The sequence below is a fragment of the Podarcis raffonei genome, chromosome 6 (assembly GCF_027172205.1).
Source record: "Podarcis raffonei isolate rPodRaf1 chromosome 6, rPodRaf1.pri, whole genome shotgun sequence".
NCBI lineage: Eukaryota > Metazoa > Chordata > Lepidosauria > Squamata > Lacertidae > Podarcis > Podarcis raffonei.
The window spans coordinates 69,305,395-69,326,254 of NC_070607.1; the positions used below are offsets into that span (position 1 = coordinate 69,305,395).

The window sequence follows — 20,860 nt, forward strand, 5'->3', positions numbered from 1 at the left end:
CTGTGGGAACAGAGGCTATGTAGAATGACCATGAAAAATGTGGAACTCACTGCTCAGAAGGCAAAAGGGTGCTTGAAGGGGCATGAACCTGACACTCCCATCTCTTCCACATCAACAGGGTATCTCTTCCAGCTTCAGGTGTACATGCATTTTTAGTTTTCAGTGGATTTTGTACTCATAAAAGTTTTCCCAACAATAAAAGTAAACTCTAATATACCTTGATTTGGAAATGCTTTGGTTGTTTGTGAGTTTTACGGTTTGTGAGTCTTATGGTGGTGTCTATTACGGTCTTTTATACTGGGAAGCCTTGGCATGGCTGTTCTTCCTCCACCTGATGGGTTCAGATGCAGTTCTGAGAGGGTTAAGAGAGGTGGTGGGGGAAGGATTTTGATGGTATGTGGATGGAGAAAGCTCCCCTGCTGCCTCCAGTTCGGCCAGCTCTGTCTCCAGTGATGCCTTCCTTGTCTCTCTCCTGTAGGCTCAGGCTCGCTGCCATCGGATAGGCCAAAGCAAGGCAGTGAAGGTCTATCGCCTCATCACTAGGAACTCTTACGAGCGGGAGATGTTTGACAAGGCCAGCTTGAAGCTAGGCTTGGACAAAGCGGTGCTGCAGGACATAAATCGCAAGGGGAGCAACAATGGGGTAAGGAGGCCTTTTGGAACCATGACCTTCGGGTCTGCTAATTTTCATTCCTTTCTGTAGACTTCATAGAATCACAGAGTTGGAAGGGACTCTGGGGATCATCTAGTCCAATCCCCTGCAATGCAGGAATCTTTTGCTCAACGTGTGGCTTGAACCCACATCTCTGAGATTCAGAGTCTGATGCTCTACTGACTGAGCTATCCCAGAACCTACTTTTTGAAGTTGCCAGTTTTTTTTCTGTTCTCTGTCCAAGGTGGGGTTCTCTTTTCTTTTTGTTTGTCTCTTTGGAAGGTGCAGCAGCTCTCAAAAATGGAGGTCGAAGATTTATTGCGAAAAGGCGCTTATGGGGCTTTGATGGATGAAGAAGACGAAGGCTCCAAGTTCTGTGAGGAAGATATTGACCAAATACTGCAACGCAGAACCCAGACCATCACTATCCAGACTGAAGGGAAAGGCTCCACATTTTCCAAGGTTGGTGTATATTGTTTGCCCGGGGGCAAAATCCAGCTGAGCCTGCAATAGTCCTCTTAGATTTTCAGTAGCGTGCAGGCATATGAGAGCATGCCTTTGGGAAGAATGGGGTTGTGCTCTGCTCCATTATTTTCTGCAAGCCCCTCTGATTCTCACAGGCGTTCGTTTTTGTAAAGGTTGGGCTTCTTTTCTGGTTTCATTGCCTTCTTGGTTAAGGACTCTCAGACTATTAGAATGCTACCTTCTTCCTGTGACACTAAAGATGTCTGCTAAAGAAATACAGAGAAATACAGTTATGAATCAGAATTACAATTGGACAGTGGGTATGTGTAGCAAAGAAGAGGAGAAGGTGTTCAAACCTCCATTGTTGGAGGCAGTATATCACTGAAAACCGGTTGCTGGGAATCACAGTTGGGCAGAGTGCTGTTGCACTTGAGTCCTGCTTGTGGAATTCCCACGGGCATCTAGTTGGCCTCTGTGAGGACAGGATGCTGAACTAGATGGGCCACTGGCCTAACTCAGCAGGCTTTTCTTATGTTCTTATGATAGACAGATGATAGATAGATGATAGATAGATAGATGATAGATGATAGATAGATAGATAGATAGATAGATGATAGATAGATAGATAGATAGATAGATAGATAGATAGATAGATAGATAATTTATTACGGTCAGAGACCAGCTTATAAAACACACTTGGGGTACAATCCCAGAAGGAAAACAAACATTTAAAACACTGTACAACAATAAATTTAAAATTTATAAATGCGATAAGTGTATAGACACTTAAAACTTTAAGATAAGCTACCGCAGAGAGATGACCCAGAGTCACCCATGGAACCGAGTTTGGGGATTTTCTTAACGAACTAGTTTGGGTTGAGGGATGGTCTGCGCCTATAGTTCTGTACACAGAATCTGGCAACCATCCGGGTCATCTTATGTTGTTCTTATGTGTTTGACGGAGCTGAATCATTAGACTGAATAGTCGTATGAATTGTTTCTATCTAGCATTTGCCTTGTGACTCTGGTGTTGGCTCCAGGACACTGGAGCAACTGCCTCCCTCAGTTATTCTACCTTCTTAGCACAGCAGGCCCATGGGGGTCTTGTCAGTGAACCCTCTGGTGGGGTGTGGGATGCCAAATGATAATGACCATTGACACAGGCCCTGTGTGACCCCAGCCATGCTCCTTGCCTTCCCTATATTAGTGAGATGTTTGTCCAAGGGGTCAATGTTGTAGTCTGTGCTGCATAGCAGAGAATTGGCACCAAAAGAGTTCTGGGGGTGAGACACTGTGTTTGTTTTTCATGTCTGCCTATATGCTATCAACTATATGTTTGGCTGACAAGCTGGGTTTCTTGAAACCAACCTGCTAAATGCAATACCTGGTATGTATAAATATCCAGAAGAAAACACCATTTTGAAATCCTAATCACGTATTGTTTATCCCAGGGCCTAACATCCCCAGCATGTTGGAGAAAGCCAATTGCTGGGCATTCTCTAATTTAACTACCAAATTATCTGTCTGCACCCCGGTGTGGTTTCTTTCTGAATGGTTCTGCATAAAGGATTCATGGCTCTCCTTTGTTCTGCTGCTGTGTGAGGTATAGTCTGTTAATTTTCATTTCATTCCCAGGCCAGTTTTGTTGCTTCCGGAAACAGAACTGACATTTCATTAGATGATCCCAACTTCTGGCAGAAATGGGCAAAAATAGCAGAGCTGGATACAGATGCAAAAAATGAGAAGGTAATTATGATGTTACTATTTTGGAACCGGAAATAAAATGCATGCACAAACATATACACGTACATAACTGTTTGCAGCAAGCACTATTCAATGGTGCTTTGGGCTACTATTGGTGTATTATGGCAGACAGGAGCTTGATGCAGATCATCTGAACATCTCTTCTGCAGGAACTTGGGTCATGCCATCCCTTTCTTGAACCTGATTCTTAGAATCCTTTCTAATACTATAAATTCATGCTGAGGTCCTTGGTCTGAGGGTTGTCCTGTGTGAGCAGTATTTTTGACCCACTCAGGTACGGCACAGTAGCACAACCTGGCCCTGCGTCAGGATATCAAATTCTAATAACTTTATTCAGCTGATAGCTTTGACTAGCAAGTGCATCTGACACAACTTGTAGATTTAAGTTACGTCTGTGTTATGTGTTGAGAGAGCTATTGTAAATTAAAGCCCATTCCTTTTGCAAACTATCTAGCAATGCCTGGTATGTCGTAAGTATCAAACAAAAAAGTCCTTATTTATTTTGTTTCTAATTCATACATGAAGAGTCTAGTGGTCTCCCATTCAAGGAACTGATAAGGTCTATAGTGGCTTAGCTTTAACAAAGTGCTCCCCAGTCATTCACTGGGCCCAACTTTGGTTTTTCTTAACAACCTAACCTTTACTTATAGTTTATTTCAAATTAAACTTTATTCTTCTTCATCTCAGGGTGAAAAAGTCTCTTTTAAGTGTATAGATTTGCATCTGTCTGCCTTCCTTCTTTTCAGCCACTTCCTTCAGTGTAGCCTGGTATTTAATGCAAAGCAAGTTCTGTTGATTTTACTTCCAAGCAAACTTGCTTTGAATTGTGGCCTATAGTAATGCACTGATGTGCAGTGTGAAAAACATTTACTTACTACATATGTATGTCTACAATACATATGTTTGCATGACCGTGCACATGTGAAGGCACACACACACACACACACACACACAAATACACTTGCATAAAATTGTCCAATATAAGATAGAACACTGTCACTTAAAAATCCAGAGGAGAAAAGAGAACTTTTTAAATCAAGTAAACGTTACTTCTTCAAGATGCATCATAAAACAAAACACAGTGATTGAAGTTAGTATTAACATTCTGAATGAAGCTGGGTACAGTTTTAAACAGCCTTTCAATTTTAAACCAGTCTCTAAATTGAGCGCCAGATGCAATTTATCCTCAGCTCCCACACTTAGCAATTTAGATACTCTGTGCTGTGAAATCAAATCAACTGACATTGTAAGAATGTAAAATTCAAGCATATAATTAAAGTCTTTTTCTTTAAAACCTGATCTACTATTTTCTATCATTTCTTTTTCTTTTGCTGATTTCCTTAACATTGCTGTTTTTAAGGTGAAAAATCTGCACACGCCAATATAAACAGCAGACATTGAAGGGAAACCTCATTACAAAGAAATATTTTATATCTCTTTAAGTTGTATTACCTTTACAACCACCATTCTGTTTGAAAAGAGTGCTGTTTTCAGGTTTCATGTAAAGTTCTGATGAATTAACGATTAACAAATTAATCCCTGTATTTTCAAAATACTGGAGGTGGACGTTCACCCCTTTTGTCTTTAAGCTCATGTTGACAGCTGTGGCTTTTGCAAAGGAGCATAGAATGAAAGGAACCCATCACTTTGTACTGGGCCAGGGAGAGATGCAGACAATGGTTCAGGCTTTGGATTTTGAAAGTCCAATAGCTTTGCAGTGTCCTTCTCTCATACTGATGTGAGTTGTAGCAACTAAAAGTATTCCTGTTCTTGCTGCCTTTAATCTGCCAAAGGCAAGACTGCATCCCCAAAAGGATACCATATCTCCCATTCATTCTTTCCTTCCATGCTTGCTTATCAGATAGTTGTTGCTGTTATTAAAGGGAAAGGAACTCCCTGCCTTTGAAAGGTATTAGGTGGCTCCAGCCATCACAGTCAGTCTTCTTAGTTGGAGGCACTGAAAACAAGAGTGTGGTTGCTGCGTTTTTTGTGGGGAGGAAGAAACACTTAAGTGTTCAGCTCCCTGGAAGAAAAACAGCATACGCGGCTGCCACCTCCTGAGCCCAGTCGCTGTACCTGCTTGCTCAGTCAAACAACTGGTTCAGGTTGGTCCAGCTACCTTGGGCAGAACCAATCATCTCTGGTATCTGCCTTATTTATTCATTAAAATTCTATACTGCCCTTCATCTGAGGATCACAGGTCAGTTTACAATATAAAACCACAAAAATGCATAAATAGTAGCAAACAAAAGCAATACCCCGCCCCTCCAGTTTAAAAGGCCATATATTGTTTGAATAGCTAAAGGCCTGGGAGAAGCTGGATATTTTTGCCTGGTGCCTAAAGATACGTAACAAAGGCACCAGGCGGGCCTCCCTGAGGAGAGCATTTCACAAACAGGGAGCTACCACAGAAAAAAGGCCTGTTTTCGTGCTGCCATCCTCTGGATGTCTTACAGAGGAGGCACATGAAGAAGGGTCTGAGATGATGATTGCAGGGTCTGGGTTGATTCACATGGGGAGAGGCTTTAAAATGTAGCCTAAGGATAATGCCTTCTAATACTCCAGGTAGGGCAAAAGAAGCTGCAGCAGAGGGAATAATGCTATGCAACAGACCACTGAGATATTTTCTTCTTGTTTTCCTGCCATAACATAACACACGTGCAATAATGAACATGGGCGGAGAGAATAAAAGAGTCACTCTGAAAAACAGGAAAGTGGGGGGCAGGTGCACAGTCTCAGTTTTGTCTGTGGCCAACTCTTGAAAATAGATTTACCAACTCATGGCCATTCCAGCTGTGACTTTTTTTTTTTAAGATGTATATCAGTGCTTACTTCTGAAAAATCTGTAGATGTTACAGTTTCAGAAAGAAATGGTTAACCATCCCAGGTAGCTTTGAGTACAGATTCAAGTAGTTACATCTGTTCTTCTTTTCCCTTCCCTTCACAGGAGAGCCTAGTGATTGATAGGCCCCGTGTCCGTAAACAGACCAAGCACTACAATTCCTTTGAGGAGGATGAACTTATGGAGTTCTCTGAACTAGACAGTGACTCCGATGAGCGACCCACACGCTCGCGACGCCTCAATGAAAGAACACGTCGCTACCTACGGGCAGAATGTTTCCGTGTGGAGAAGAACCTGCTTATATTTGGGTGTGTCTTTTTGTTAAGCTTTTCCTGGGAGCCCAGCCCCATATTATCCTGGCCCTAGAAGGTGGGTTCCATGGTCTGAGCAATCTGTGAAGTGTTCAGTGCAGAATAAGTGTCCAGTCTTTCCCAAATTTTATCAGCCATGGCATTTTCTGCAATGCCTAGAGGGAAATCTGCGGGAGGAATAAATACTTCTGGGTCCAAAATCCAGAACGAGTGATGAGGATCCCTCCTTTAGCAATACCCTGCTCATTTTCCTCTAGAGTTTCCCTTTTGATGAGTCCCTCTTCCTTTTCTTGAGCCTAGCCAGGCTTCATTGATAAAGTGCCGTGTGTGAAGATGCTGGAAAAGCACCAAGTGTCCTTATTAGTATGTAAGATACATCTCTTGTTTTTCAAGCTGGGGGCGCTGGAAAGACATATTGACCCATGGCCGGTTTAAATGGCATCTCAACGAGAAAGACATGGAAATGATCTGCCGAGCACTCCTAGTCTACTGTGTCAGACATTATAAGGGAGATGAGAAGATAAAGAGTTTTATCTGGGATTTGATCACTCCCACAAAGGATGGACAGAACCAGGCCCTACAGAACCATTCAGGTACACTAAGCTCATTTTGTTGTTGTTTTAAGCTTCAGCTTTACCTCAATGCAATGAAAGTAGGAGCTAAATAAAAACTTCCGACATGGGGTCCTTTTCTAGCTCACATCAAAGCTAATAAAGCACTTGCTAATAAAGTGTAAAAGTTTTAAGTCCTCCGTTTAGCGAATGAACCTTCATTTGTAATCTGCAACAAAGACACTTCTCAGATCAGAGCTGCATTACTTGCATAGAGACATGGTGTGAAAAGATTTAAGGCTGAACAGAGAGCAGTTATCTATTGTGATTCTCCTGTGATTCCCTGCTGGGAACTGGCACATGCAGACAAAGCAGCAGTATTTGACCCCCCTGCTCATCAGCTAACGAGCAGGGAGTTCAGTCCTGCACAGAACCGTGTAGAGAGCAGGACTGAACTCTCCAATCATCAGCTAATAAATGGACAGTTCAGCCCTGCTGAGTGCTATTTCTCCTGTGTATTTCCTGTGGGGCCATGATGGAAGCAGACCCCTATCCCCACTCCCCTGTGGCCCAACTTCAGCAGGTGGGTGGAATCACCCACTTTTCAGTCACCTGATGTCATCATGATGTCAGAAGACAGGTGGAGGGCCCTGTTCATCTGTCACACTTCATATGAGGAGATAAAAGATCTGGCCAGAGATCTGCTATAGAGCCATGTTGAGTCTGCAGTGATGCTCATGATTCTTCCCCCTGCCTATTGCAGGCTTATCAGCCCCAGTGCCAAGAGGAAGGAAAGGCAAGAAAACCAAGAACCAGATGCTGCTCCCTGAGATCAAGAATGCTGACTGGCTCACCACCTGCAATCCAGAGATTGTCTTACACGATGACAGCTACAAAAAGCATCTAAAACAACATTGCAACAAGTGAGCAAATGGGGGGTGCATTATCCATTGTGGGGTCTTGTTTGATCTATCAGCTGCTGCGCATGTTCACTATGGAGGTACCTCAAACCTTTTTTTGAGGAAGTCTGCTCCTGTTTTTGCACCTCTGGAACCAGGAGTCAATCCCCCCCCCAACTTGGTGAGAACTGTTTGAAGAAATTGAAGTTGAAGCTTGGAAAACTGTATGGAGAAGAAGCTGGGATTTCCTGCTGTGGATCCATGAGGATTAAGGATAGTTCCCCAGCTCAGATTTTTCCAGACTGTGTAAAATGGATGAGTGTACAAATTGGAAAACTTCTCAGGGACATGTGCTTCCACTGTTCCTGTTCCCCCCAGGTCTGGAGCAGGAAACAAGCACCCACTCATTCCAGTGATTAGATATGTTTTGGTGCAAGTCACTGAGAGAAATGCATGCTCTCTGCTTGTTCAGAACATGTTTGAATAAAACCTGGTGGATTTTTGCAAAAAAATAAATAAATCATGATTTTCTGGAAGAGGCTATGCAACTGGCAAATTTTGCTCACTTCTCTACAGTGCACAGTGGACACATGATTGGAACTGTGCTCCCTGTGTCCCAAATGCAACCCAGCTGGTACTAGGTAGTCAGTAAGGGGATACCTAGCGAGTGTGCTTCTTCTTAACAGTCCGGTTTTAGAAAACCTGGAATTACTGAATTATATTTCAATATGTTTCATTGACTGCAGCATATCATCTGCCCCATCACATATCACCTTATCTCATATATTTTCTTTTTGTGTGCACGTATGTTGGGTAGTAACTCAAATTATGGCACAGTATAAGAGTAAAGAGTGAAGTGTAACGTAAATCACAGCTGCTTATTCCCCAGCCTGCATGCATAGTGGCTTCTCTTCTAGCACTGGGATCTGGTCCCTGCAAGGCCAGCTTTCTAAAAAGGCAGCAATGACAGTTTCCACTGCCTGCAAATAAACTGGCACATCCTGGAGACCTGCAGATTGGCTTGTTAGGTTTGGACAGCATATTGGAAACTCAAGATTTTGCCCTCTGAATCACTTGCTGCTCTTCCTTTCGGTAGGGTGCTGCTGCGTGTGCGGATGCTCTACTACTTGAAAGCCGAAGTGTTGGGGGAGGCAGCCGACAAAGCCTTTGAAGGAACTCCTGCCAAGTATGTTACATTCGCCTTCTGGAATTTTGCTTTACAGTCCCCCAGTGTTGGAAACATACACAGCATGTGCTTGAGTTGCTGCGTTTGAGTTGGGGTGTGTGTGTGCACGTGCATGTGCAGGTGTTTTTGCACTCAGCAGGAAATTATAGAACCCTGCGAATGCATATTTTTACCTACTGCAGATTATATTTGAAAGAAATCTGTGGAGTCTTTGCAGGGTATTTGTGGTTCTGCAAATACATGCAGATGAGAGCGGCAATAAGCTCAGCTGAATTAGAAAGGAGATCCATTCATGTCAAAACTCTGATAGGAGACCCAAGACCTATCCTGGAGACAGCAACAAAATTAAATATTTTAATGAACCGGTTGATCCTGACTGGTGCAACTGTCCAGGATTTCACCCAGGTCTTTCCTAGTCTTACCTGGAAATACCAGGAAGTGAACCTGGAACATTTTACAGCACTTCTTAGTGGATTTTCACAAGTCCACACTCCCAACATTTTATAGAGATGTTGTAACTTGATGGTGGCCCTGCTGTTGTGGAATTTCCTTCCCCATGAGTTCCATCACGCTCCTTCTGTGCTAATCTTAAGCCTAAAGACTATTTCATTCCCTAATTTGTAAAAATGAGAGGAATGCCTGTGCAGAATGTTCTTGGGATATAATCTTTGCCTGTCCTTCACAGAGATCTGGATTTCCTCCTGCCAGACATTGACTACATAGAAATCCCTGTGGATTGGTGGAATGCTGAGGCAGATAAATCCCTCCTTATTGGCGTTTTCAAACATGGTATTACTTTTTGTGTGGCCTGGAATATGACTTAATTCCTAGCAAGCATGCATAGGGTTGCTCTGTAAATCCTGCACAGGATTTTTTGATGGGGTTGAAATGCCTGTGTGTTGTGAGTTTAGGTTACGTATTGGGTGTTTAGGCTGTATAAAAGGGGGGGGGGAGAATAGTTACAATCAACTCATATTAAACTATATATTTTGTAGGTTTTAATGGTTAGATTAAAGAAAGAAATAATTGTGGACTGTAATGTGATATTTTAGCAATAATAAATATAAGCCTCTTTCGTATTTATTTCTTTAACTTGCATACCTCTGTTTGCCATAGTAAGGGACAATAAGTTATCCAGGGTACTGAATACTTGAAATCCTGATGGGGCCCTTCTCTGGCGAGCTGTATTATGCCTGTATTACGTCCACATACCCTTGTCTGTATTATGTAACATAACAAAGTTTAACTAATTCAGCAAGAACACTGCATCATATAGAATGGGCAGGCCATCTGTCTTACCTCCTACTGTTTCTTGCTGATTACGTGGCCCTTAACAGAGATGTAGTAGTAGAGACTTAAGGCTGGAAGCACTCAGCTGAATATCACTGAACAAAAAACCTCTGGCTTTTGACAGGTTACGAAAGGTACAATGCTATGCGAGCCGACCCAGCCCTGTGCTTCCTTGAGAAGGTAGGCATGCCAGATGAGATGCTGCTGTCTGCAGAGCAGAGTGTCATCGATGGAGTGCAGGATGCTCCAGAAAGGTAAGCTTATGCTGGGCTGGCAGGTATTGATCTGTCACAGGAGCAGAATTGCTTAAGTGAACACTATCCAGACTACATGCTGATATTGCTGTGGGAGCTGTACACAAAGGCTGTCGGTGATGTTAGCTATTTGTAGTGATGCTGTGGATTGGCAGATGGGGAAGCTTGGGCTATATGAATTACATCAAAAGGTTATGCCTTGGAGCAGTTCTCTCCAAAAGCTAAGTGTGCACCATTCATGCATACAGTCTTGAGAAAGCATATCCATAGTGGGTGGTGCTTTTGGTGATCCCCAAGTGTTAAATCAGCAGAAGGTGGGGATGGAATGATTGTTGGGCTGCCCGTGACTGTGCCGTCACAACCGTCTTCGTTATTAGGCAGATGCCTACCTATAGCACAGGTGATAATAGCCAGCACTGCTTGCCTCCACTTCAGTGGAATTAATGTTTGGAGAATTCTGTCAGAATGACCTTGCCTTACAAAGCTTCTGCAGACTAACCCCCTCTTGGATTGCTTTGTTTAGAGGGAACGTGGATAAAGAAGAGACAAGTGCAGAGAAGCTGGACGGGCTGCAGAAACAGGAAGTAAGTGTGATTTTCTAGGCAGGGTCTCTGCCATGGGAGCATATTCACCCAGTGCTTTTCCAGCTGCACTGGCTCCCGGTGGAGTACAGAGTCAGATTTAAGGTGCTGATTTTGACCTTTAAAGCCCTTCATGGCCTAGGAACCTCGTACCTATGGGACCGCCTCTCCTGGTATGCCCCATGGAGGACCTTAAGGTCCATAAATAGCAACACCCTAGAGGTCCCGGGCCCTAAGGAAGTTAGATTAGCCTCAACCAGAGCCAGGGCCTTCTCAACACTGGCTCCGGCCTGGTGGAATGCTCTGTCTCATGAAACCAGGGCCCTGCAGGATCTGATTTCTTTCCGCAGGGCCTGTAAGACAGAGTTGTTCCACCTGGCCTTTGGCTTAGAATCAGTTTCTCAACACTGGCTCCGGCCTGGTGGAATGCTCTGTCTCATGAAACCAGGGCCCTGCAGGATCTGATTTCTTTCCGCAGGGCCTGTAAGACAGAGTTGTTCCGCCTGGCCTTTGGCTTAGAATCAGTTTGATTCCCTCCCCCTCTTTCTTTTTCCTTTCTCTTCCTGTGAAGAGGCTGCATCCTAATGTTTTAATATTGTATTTTAATCTTGTTTTTTAAATTGTATTTTAATCAACTTGTTTTTATTATTGATTGTTAGCCCAGTCTTGGCTGGGGAGGGCGGGGTATAAATAAATAAATATTACTACTACTACTACTACTACTACTACTACTACTACGCTGCTTCCATTATCTGTTCTGATGGTGTTCTGGGACTGCAGAAAACACAACACACACAAATAACACCCGTGACAGTTTCACATCCCTTAAAGTTGGGGGTTTGGATCATATTGACAATACGAAGTGTTCTTCTGGTGGTTTCATAGTGCCTTTATAGATGTGTAACATACGCTGCTGTGGAGGCAATGTAAATTTTTTTTTACTGCATAATTCAATGTTGGCTTTGTGTACTTGGCTTTTGGCCCAGAAGCCAGTGTCTCTAAAGTAAGCTCTGTTGATGTGGGCTTGTTTTCATTTCATAGGAAACTTCAGATGGTTGTGGTGAAGTCACTGAGAAGAAGGAGGACACCATGGCAGGTGAGGCTGCGCTTCTAGATGTTTTAGGGAGTGTAGGGGTATTAATTTTACCGATTAGAATAGCAGCTTATGCTAACTTCCAGAGCAAATAAAAACTGTATTTCAAGAACCTATCTTGCAAAAGATCCTTCATTATGCATTTGAAAAACTCCAATAATACTTTTTTATTCCAGGTGCTTTGCAACTTAACAAGCCTTCCGAATGATAGCTACTATTTTCGGGGGGGGGGTTGTTTCTTTTTTTATTGAATTATGTTGCATACACAAACAATTAGAACAAAACTTAGTCATCAAACAGATGACTAAGAATCAAAAAAGAATCAAAAATTAATATGGAAAAGTAAAATTATAATATAGAAGAAAAAAAAAAGAAAGAAGTAGGAAAGAGAAGAAAAAGAGAAAAAAAGAAATGTGTGTGTGTAACTAGGATAACAGTAAATCATTCATTGTTAGAGTAATATTTTACAAACAGATTCTTAATTTAAAACACAGAGAACTACATGCAAAGCTACATACAAAGCAGCAAATAAAGACTTCTGCCAATACCGCAACAATTCATTGTTCTTAGTAAAGATACTTTCCTGTATTTCAGTTGGTTCGTCATCTTGGTATCAGGACACTATTGCTTTTGCAGTGTTACTCTAGTCACAACCTGATAGCTACTATTTTCTGTTGGTTTTATTTTGAATGTTGTTACTCTGTTTTCTCTGAACACTTCAAAGGTATCTTAGAACAAGTAAAAGTACATTTATTTGTGTGTTTAAAAATTATATTAAACAGTATCCTATGAAACATAGAATAAAGCTACATAAAACTAAGGCACTAAAGTTGCTGAAAGATAGTCAAAGAAGAAAGCTCGACAGCTTCCTTAAAGAAAAATGGGTAGCATAGGAGTTCCACAGTGATGTGGTCACTGCAGGAAAAGGCCTTGGTCTACAAATTAATCCTAGAGCACTGATTCCCAAGTGGGCTGTTGGGTCATCAGCTGTTATTACCATGCACAGCAGCACATAAGGATATTTGCAGTTCTTCCTTCTGGATCAGTGGTTAGAACTGACAGGTGGGCTTAAAGAAAGAAAAGAATTGGAGGACGTGAATCTGGACTTGGTTGTATGGTACAGAAGTCAGACAGGTAAAAGGTACAAGGTTATTAGCATTGTTAGATGACACAAATATCGCCTCTCGCCATGGAGCAAAAGCAATGAAACTCAGCAGGCTTTGAGTATGAAATTATATTGCTGAGGGAAATTCTTTGTGTGCGGCAAGCAGGGTTTTGTTTACAATTTAAGACCAAACTTCCTTTTCCCCTTTGGATGGGTGTGTGGCTGCATGCTTCTGAGAGAATGGGTAGGCTTCAGTTTATGGGATTATCATTTCCACATAGTTCAGAGGCATAACATTCAGGAAAGAAAGGAAAGAAAGCAAAACCAAACAAAAAATAAGGTGACCTTTGAATCCCAGTGACTCAGAAACCCAATGCTGCCTGCATATCCCAACCATAGTATTGAAGACTGATGGGCAGGTTATGTCCGTGTGTATGTAGGTGGGGTGAAGTACTTAATGATTCAGTAGGGATGTTTCAAGGACTCTGCAGCATTTGTGTTAAATACTAATGACCTTGCTGATGTTTGAAGCCCAGGATGGCTCCGACCCAGACAAATCCAGCTGGCCTGTGTCATCCGCCCTCACAGCCAGACTGCGGCGTCTCGTCACTGTCTATCAGCGCTGCAACCGTAAAGAGCTCCCTACTAGGCCTGAGATCATTGGGCCTTGTAACCATGGTTATTGGCTGCAAGAGGAGATGTTTAGGAGAGCCAACGAGATGGACCCTATCAACAAGGAAATGCAGAAAAGGTATTATAAAATAGTGGGCTGTGAACAGGCTTGATCTTATTTGAGCACTGGAAGGACTCTTTTAACATAAATGGGCAAAAACTGCTAATAGCTCATCCCCAAACACTGTAGATAGCTCAGGTTCATAGCCTGCATGCTGTAATTTCAAGCTTGCAGATGCTCCTACCATTACTGGAATCCCATATGCTTTGATTCCAGATTGTGGCATAACGTAAGATACCAAAGATCACCCCAATAGGCAGGGAATGTTCTCGTAACACCAGGAGCCAGCAAATACAGTATGCTTGCTATGATAAGTCTAGCAGGTGTGAAGAGCAGGCAGTCTCTTGCCCAACTTTGAAGCTGCAGGAGTGAGGGAGATTGCTGAAGCAGTTCTACAGTGACACCTGCCACCTCTCCAGCTCCAAAACTGGGAACTGTTCGGCTGCTACATTTGTTCAATTTGTATCCCAAACACCCTCCCAAACTAGTAAAAATACATAACCAGAACTAATACATAATTGCGACAAACAGAAAATATGGAATTTTTTGAAAGCAAGTTTCGTGAATGGGTGGATTTGTGTTCCCAATGCATTGCAGATGGACCAGAAGAGAGCAAGCAGATTTCTATCGCACTGTCTCTTCATTTGGGGTAATGTACGATCCAGAGAAGAAGGTTTTCGACTGGACCCAGTTCCGATCCATTTCACGCTTGGAGAAGAAAACTGATGAGAGCCTAGAAAAATATTTCTATAGCTTTGTTGCAATGTGCAGGAACGTCTGCCGCTTGCCCCACTGGAAAGAAGATGGTGAGTGGGAACTATTTGGGGCTTCTAAACTTGCAATTTAGATGGTGATGGAGGGCATTACCCTGCTTCTTTCCTTTTCAGTTTGTTTGTTTTTTACTGCTAAAAATCCCCTGCTAAATGTCTTGAGCAACAGACTTGTAGTATTTGGACCGTAGTCTAAAGACATTCTACCCTTGATGGTTTTCTCTACCCTCCCTCCCTCTTCTATACTCATAGGCCCAGCTGATCCTAGTATCTATGTGGAACCAATCACTGAGGAGCGTGCTGCAAGGACCCTATACCGAATTGAACTGCTACGGAAGGTCCGTGAGCAAGTGCTGAGGTGTCCGCAGCTGCATGAGCGGCTCAAGCTTTGCCGCCCAAGCCTGTACCTTCCCGTGTGGTGGGAGTGTGGTAAGCATGACCGGGATCTGCTCATCGGTACAGCCAAACATGGGCTGAACCGCACGGACTATTATATCATGAATGACCCCCAGTTGTCATTCCTGGATGCCTACAGAAACTATGCTCAGCACAAAAGGACAGGGGTCCTTGGAACAGAAAACTTGTGTTGCCACCACCAAGCAAATGCTAAGCTGTATTGCTCCCCTTCATACAGTCAGGTGGAAAGAAAACATGAATCTCCGGAGACCGAAACAGAGAGCTGTCTCAAGCTAGTGGGCTCAGGCAATAGTCTCTCGCGGACAGACAACATCTCCCAGGATAGCAGCTGTGAAAATTTCATGTCGAAAGTCCGGGGTATGATTTCCATTAACTATGATGAGAGCTCTTTGCCTGACTCTCTGATGTGCATGATGTATGATGAGAAGGCGTGCAACAGCGAGCATAGCTCCCTTGCCCGCGACAGTCCCAGCTGCACAGATGTCAGTAGCAATACTACCAAAATAGCAGAGGGCAAAATAGATGGGGATGAAGATCTATCTAGCTGTGATGCTGAGACCACAAGAGAGCCCTCCTACCTGGATCACTTGCAATTTAGCAGTGACCAAACGGAGGGTCAGAATGCAGCCCAGGAGCTCTCATCTAAGGAAACTAAGCCCTCCAAGAGCTCTATTGTGGAACCCTTCAATGCCCTTGAGCACATGGAGAGTCCGTACACTAACCCAGGATCAGTACCGTTTGAAAGAGATGGCATGGAAGGGGTCCTGAGCATAGGAGTGTATGGCCCCAGTCTCCATAACTTTGATATCAAAGTCGATCCTGAGAAGAGATTCATGGGCTTGTTGCATGAAAAGGGCTTGGAAGAGAAATCGGTGCCAAGTCAGAGCCACAGTGAAGAAGAGGAGGAGGAGGAGGAGGAGGAGGAAGAGGAAGATCATTTGGAGACAGCTGCTGACACTGTGGAAGATTTGAGAGGTTGCTTAAAGACCCTAGATGGTGGTGAAGACAAACCCATTGTGCAAGAGGAGCAAAAGCATAGTTCATGTCTTCTCACTACTCTGGATGCATTCATGAAGGAAAGGAATAAGGAGCTGGTTGAGTCAATCTCGAGTGAGCAGGCAGCATCCAAATGTGATAGTGAGCATGGGGCTGGGGAGGACGATCAAGCTGAATTTGAGAGCCTTGAGGAGCACACCCCAGTCTTGCAAGAGATCCAGACCTGCCACCATCACCACTACCACCATTCTGCACGAAGCCAGACGTCAGCAATTCAGATGGAGCTCCTTAAGTCACATCCTGTTTGTATGGAGGCAGACCCCTGGGGAGATGACACAGAGGAAAAAAGGGGCAGTCCTGTTCCACAGCCTCTCTGTGGGAATGAAATGAAGAGGGAAGAGGAAGAGTCTGAGAATCAAGACCTAGAGAAGAGGGATGAAAGCAGCCAAAATCAAGGTAGAGTAATGTGGGGGGTGTCTTTCTGCCAGTGAAGATTCCTGCATATCTTAGTAATTTTCATTTTGAGGTGAATTGTAACTTGACACTAAGTATAATATAAAAAGACAGTATTAGCATGACATCAACATCTTATTTCTTTACAAGTGCCAGAAAACTGACTGTGGCTGCAGATTAACAAATTTCAACTCCATAGGATCTTGCTTCATGTATGTTGCATTTTATACCCTTGTTGGTTAGTTAGTGAAAATGAGCTTTTATGTATACTATTTGAAGGTTAGGATCAAGCTAGGCCACTGAATCATAGTAGCTGAATTATTTAACTGCTTCTGTTTTCTTCTGGTGTTTTGTAGCAGCGCTGAATTCTGTTGTTGCAAGCTTCCAGAGACACTTAGTGTTACATATCAAACTTCTACCCATAATTAGCAAACTTCTTAAGAATCGCACATGCCATTCTGTCGTTTAAATTTACCAACACTATTCTTCAAATACCGTATTTTTTGCTCTATAAAACGCACCAGACCACAAGACGCACCTAGTTTTTGGAGGAGGAAAACAAGAAAAAAAAAATTCTGAATTTCAGAAGCAAGAACAGCAAGAGGGATCGCTGTGCAGTGAAAGCAGGAATCCCTCTTGCTGTTCTGGCTTCTGTGATAGCTGTGCAGCCTGCATTTGCTCCATAAGATGCACACACATTTCCCCTTACTTTTTAGGAGGGAAAAAGTGAGTCTTATAGAGCAAAAAATACGGTATATGGGAGCTGCTAGAGGGTGTCATAGATGTCCGGAGAACCATGCAGCTCTGTTGTGTTCTTTGTTGAAGATCATCAGTGCCTCAGAATGCCTTTGAAAGAAAGAGCGATTTGATGCTTTAACAAAGCTTACATGTTGTTTTCCACTCCGTCTAGATTGTTTTGAGAAGTTTTCTGAAGATGAAAGTAAGAGTTCCACATTTGTTGTTCCCGGAGAGATTGATGAACTGCAAGATGTCCGGGCACCTACCATTGCTCAGCTTCTGCAGGAGAAGACACTCTACTCTTTCTCAGAGTGGCCTAAGGTGGCTTGGTAGCTTAAGTATGCATGATTAAGGGCTTTAGGTCAATGTTCCACAGGGACTGAGATCCACCTACCATGTTGTTTTCACACAGGTGCACCCTGGCTTGTGTCTGAACCCTTTTGAAAATATATTGAGAGAAGTAGAATAGATTATCCGGCAACATTTTGGAAGCAGCATTGAAGTATTTCTCCAAGTTGAATACTTCTCTGTTATACTTCCTGCATTATAGTGTCAGATTTTGTCAGATATGGGTGTTAATATCAATAGCTGTCCAGTGTCTTCAATAAGCAATGTGAAAACACCATTGTGTTTGTGATTCCAGTGGGCTATAGCCTTTTCTTTGTAAAAAGGCCAGGCACTTCCCTTCTGAAAAATGTCTTAGTTTTGAAGTATTGAGGTTTTCTTTGAAGAAGAAAAAAGTTTTTATCTCTTTTTAGTTATTGGTCTCATGTTCTGAGTGTGTGGTCCTAACAGGACTTCAGCCTAAATGACAACAGCCTCTGGCGGGCCTGTTATTTATTGTTTCCCTCCTATACCCTTTATCTTATTTTGAAAGGGCATCCTGGTGCTCGGCATTTGACTTCCGCCTGCAATTCAGGGTTTAGAACCCCGGTGTAGTTATTATCACCCATTGTTGAAATATTGCTGAGGCAAGTTAATAACCATCAGAATGCTACTGATGTTAAAACTGCTCCCAGTGTGTTTGTGTATGTATGTCCTAACAGGACATTATTGGGATCAACCTTACATTAAAGGTAAAGGGACCTCTGACCATTAGGTCCAGTCGTGACCGACTCTGGGGTTGCAGCGCTCATCTCGCTTTATTGGCCGAGGGAGGCGGCGTACAGCTTCCGGGTCATGTGGCCAGCATGACTAAGCCGCTTCTGGCGAACCAGAGCAGCTCACGGAAACGCCGTTTACCTTCCTGCCGGAGCGGTACCTATTTATCTACTTGCATTTTGACATGCTTTCAAACTGCTAGGTTGGCAGGAGCAGGGACCGAGCAATGGGAGCTCACCCCGTCATGGGGATTCGAACTGCCGACCTTCTGATCGGCAAGCCCTAGGCTCTGTGATTTAACCCACAGCGCCACCCGCGTCCCCCAAGTAGCTTTAAATTATGATGTAGAGAAAGGAGCAAATTGATGTGTGGTGGAAGGGTAGACTGTAGAGGTTTATTTTCCAGCTTGTGTTGCTTATTGGTAAACGTCCAGTCATACTTTCAAATGCGATTTTTAAAAATGCAACAGAAATAGAGTGTGTATCTGCATAATGGCTCCAGTCATTTTCTTGGCTGAAAGCTGTCAATTTAAAACTTTGTACGGTATGTACCCTGGAATGAACCCTTTCTACAGGAGTGACCAAGTGTCGTGTGCCTTACATGCACAGGCCTGCTGCCTTGCTTCCATTATGCAGGATGGTTATTTTACAGGCTGGTCAAGCTATTAGCCTCTGTATCACCTGGAAAAGGAACACCTGAAGCTAAACTAGTTGCCTAGTTGTAGTTCTTGGAAGGATTAGAACTTACAGCACATGCAAGCTAGTGAAGCATATCTGCTTCTTTGACAGGATCGAGTGATCATTAACCGCATAGACAACATCTGTCATGCCATCTTAAAGGGCAAGTGGCCTTCTTCCAGCCAGCCATTTGAAATACAAACTGTGATGCCGACTCCTGCATTATCCAGCAGTACTGGCAATAGAAACAGCTACACTGAACCAGAAGCCTCCGAACCCAGCTTCAGCAATGGAGTGATAGCTGCACAGGTCCAGAAGGTGAGCTTCGGTAGACATCTTTGCCTGCTGCAAAGTGTTACTTGTATAATGTTTCAAACTCCTGTCCATAAGTAATAAACTTATGCTCAATACTGCATCACCTTACTGTTCTTAAAATTACTGACACTATCATTCTGGCATCCTTAAGAAAAATGTTGATAGCTACATTCAGGTATTTCTTTTAGAAAAGGGTGCTGAATTTAAAATTTGCTTGAGAATATTAGAAAATTATGTATGCAGTCTCCATTAGGACAGATTGTTGTAACTGTGCCTTTCTGTTCACTCCTGGTTTAAACACAGGAAGGTTTCCTGGCGCCCACTTTCGTCAAAGATGAACACAAGCACAGGCAGCCATATGAATTTGAGATGGAGAGAGATGCCAAGCAAAGGAGCCTTGAACAGCTAGTGGCTTCCCACCCCCACCCTTCCATCGTGTTGAACGGCTGGCGGGATGCAGCAGTAGACCTCTCAAGAGTGCCTGATGGGTCACCAGCAAGCAGCTCTCCTTTCTCCCTGAGCACAAATATACCTAAGCTAGGGACAGTGAATGCTCTGCAGGGCTCCCTTGGCATGGACTTGTCTGGTATCCTGCAGGCAGGGTTAATTCATCCTGTCACAGGACAGATCGTCAATGGGAGTCTACGAAGAGATGATGCTGCCATGAGGAGGAGACGGGGCAGGAGAAAAAATGTGGAAGGGATAGACCTCATATTTTTGAAGGAGAGAACCCTCCAGACAGGGCTGCCAGTAAGTAATAATCCCCATCCTCTTTTATTCCTCTGCACTTTAATGATTGCTTACTGCCAAGTGCAAATGTTTTGTTTTGTTTTATTCTTATTAAATAATGGTGTCAAGGCACCGGGGGTGGGGGTCTGCCCCCTGTGCAACCTAATCAAGGAGAAATCCACACCCCTCCCCAAGGAAATAGTTTGCCATTCTTGCAGCCTGGGTTTAGCTAGGGTAGTTGCAATGGCTGGATCAGATATTGTGTTCATTTTGCAATGACATTTGGAAAATTCAGTAGTATTTCTGCATCTCAGTAGTGCCTTTCTTTCTCACTCTTCCCATTATATTATTCAGGAAGATCAAACCCAGACTGTACCAAGTAATCCTAACCCTGATGGGCCAGCCATTACTACCTCAAGTCCGCAGACCGTTCCAGGCACTAATGTCCAGGCAGAGAAGATTGTTCCAAATAAGAGTCTTCTGGACTGGCTGAGACAGCAGTCTGACTACACGCTTGAAATCCCTGGCTTTGGCACAGTAAGTACAAGTCTCATATTCCAGTCCTGTGCACGTTTACTTGGAAGGGAGCGTCACTTATATTTTCACTAATATTCCTTTCAGAACTTTTCAGAAAAGCCTAAACAAAGGAGGCAGCGCTGTAAGGACCCTAGCAAATTGGACATAAATTCTCTCACGGGGGAGGAACGCGTGCCTGTGGTCCATAAGGGTACGGGGAGGAGGGTAAGCAGAAGACTTTACTATTCTTGTCTTTTATGTGATTTGGCACAATGTCAGTTCTAAATGCATTAAAATCCTGCAAACCTGAGTTCCGTCTTAACTGGCTTATTTTGTTTTGGAGAAGAAAATGCAGTTTCTCTCAAGTCTTGTCTTTCCTTGCCTCTCTTCCTACATATGAAGTGCATATGTGCAAAGAGCAA

General features: G+C 43.4%; 1 protein-coding gene across 7 annotated transcripts in view; it reads left to right on the forward strand.

Annotated features, from left to right (window-relative positions):
- The window catches only part of CHD6 (chromodomain helicase DNA binding protein 6), a 107,381-nt gene that overhangs the window by 83,025 nt on the left and 3,496 nt on the right, over positions 1–20,860 (forward strand). For 4 of the 7 annotated variants that reach the window (XM_053393872.1, XM_053393871.1, XM_053393874.1 and 1 more), the window contains exons 19-37: positions 479–641; positions 930–1,114; positions 2,753–2,863; positions 5,829–6,031; positions 6,428–6,627; positions 7,349–7,508; positions 8,581–8,670; positions 9,356–9,459; positions 10,085–10,214; positions 10,738–10,798; positions 11,837–11,891; positions 13,525–13,744; positions 14,324–14,532; positions 14,749–16,365; positions 17,273–17,421; positions 18,990–19,196; positions 19,497–19,943; positions 20,277–20,459; positions 20,544–20,663. In XM_053393872.1, coding sequence (XP_053249847.1) covers positions 479–641; positions 930–1,114; positions 2,753–2,863; positions 5,829–6,031; positions 6,428–6,627; positions 7,349–7,508; positions 8,581–8,670; positions 9,356–9,459; positions 10,085–10,214; positions 10,738–10,798; positions 11,837–11,891; positions 13,525–13,744; positions 14,324–14,532; positions 14,749–16,365; positions 17,273–17,421; positions 18,990–19,196; positions 19,497–19,943; positions 20,277–20,459; positions 20,544–20,663 — 4,614 coding nt within the window. Of the gene's footprint in view, positions 1–478; positions 644–929; positions 1,115–2,752; positions 2,864–5,828; positions 6,032–6,427; positions 6,628–7,348; positions 7,509–8,580; positions 8,671–9,355; positions 9,460–10,084; positions 10,215–10,737; positions 10,799–11,836; positions 11,892–13,524; positions 13,745–14,323; positions 14,533–14,748; positions 16,366–17,272; positions 17,439–18,989; positions 19,197–19,496; positions 19,944–20,276; positions 20,460–20,543; positions 20,664–20,860 lie in introns of those variants that run through there. The other 3 variants (XM_053393876.1, XM_053393877.1, XM_053393878.1) reach the window with 3 other exon arrangements.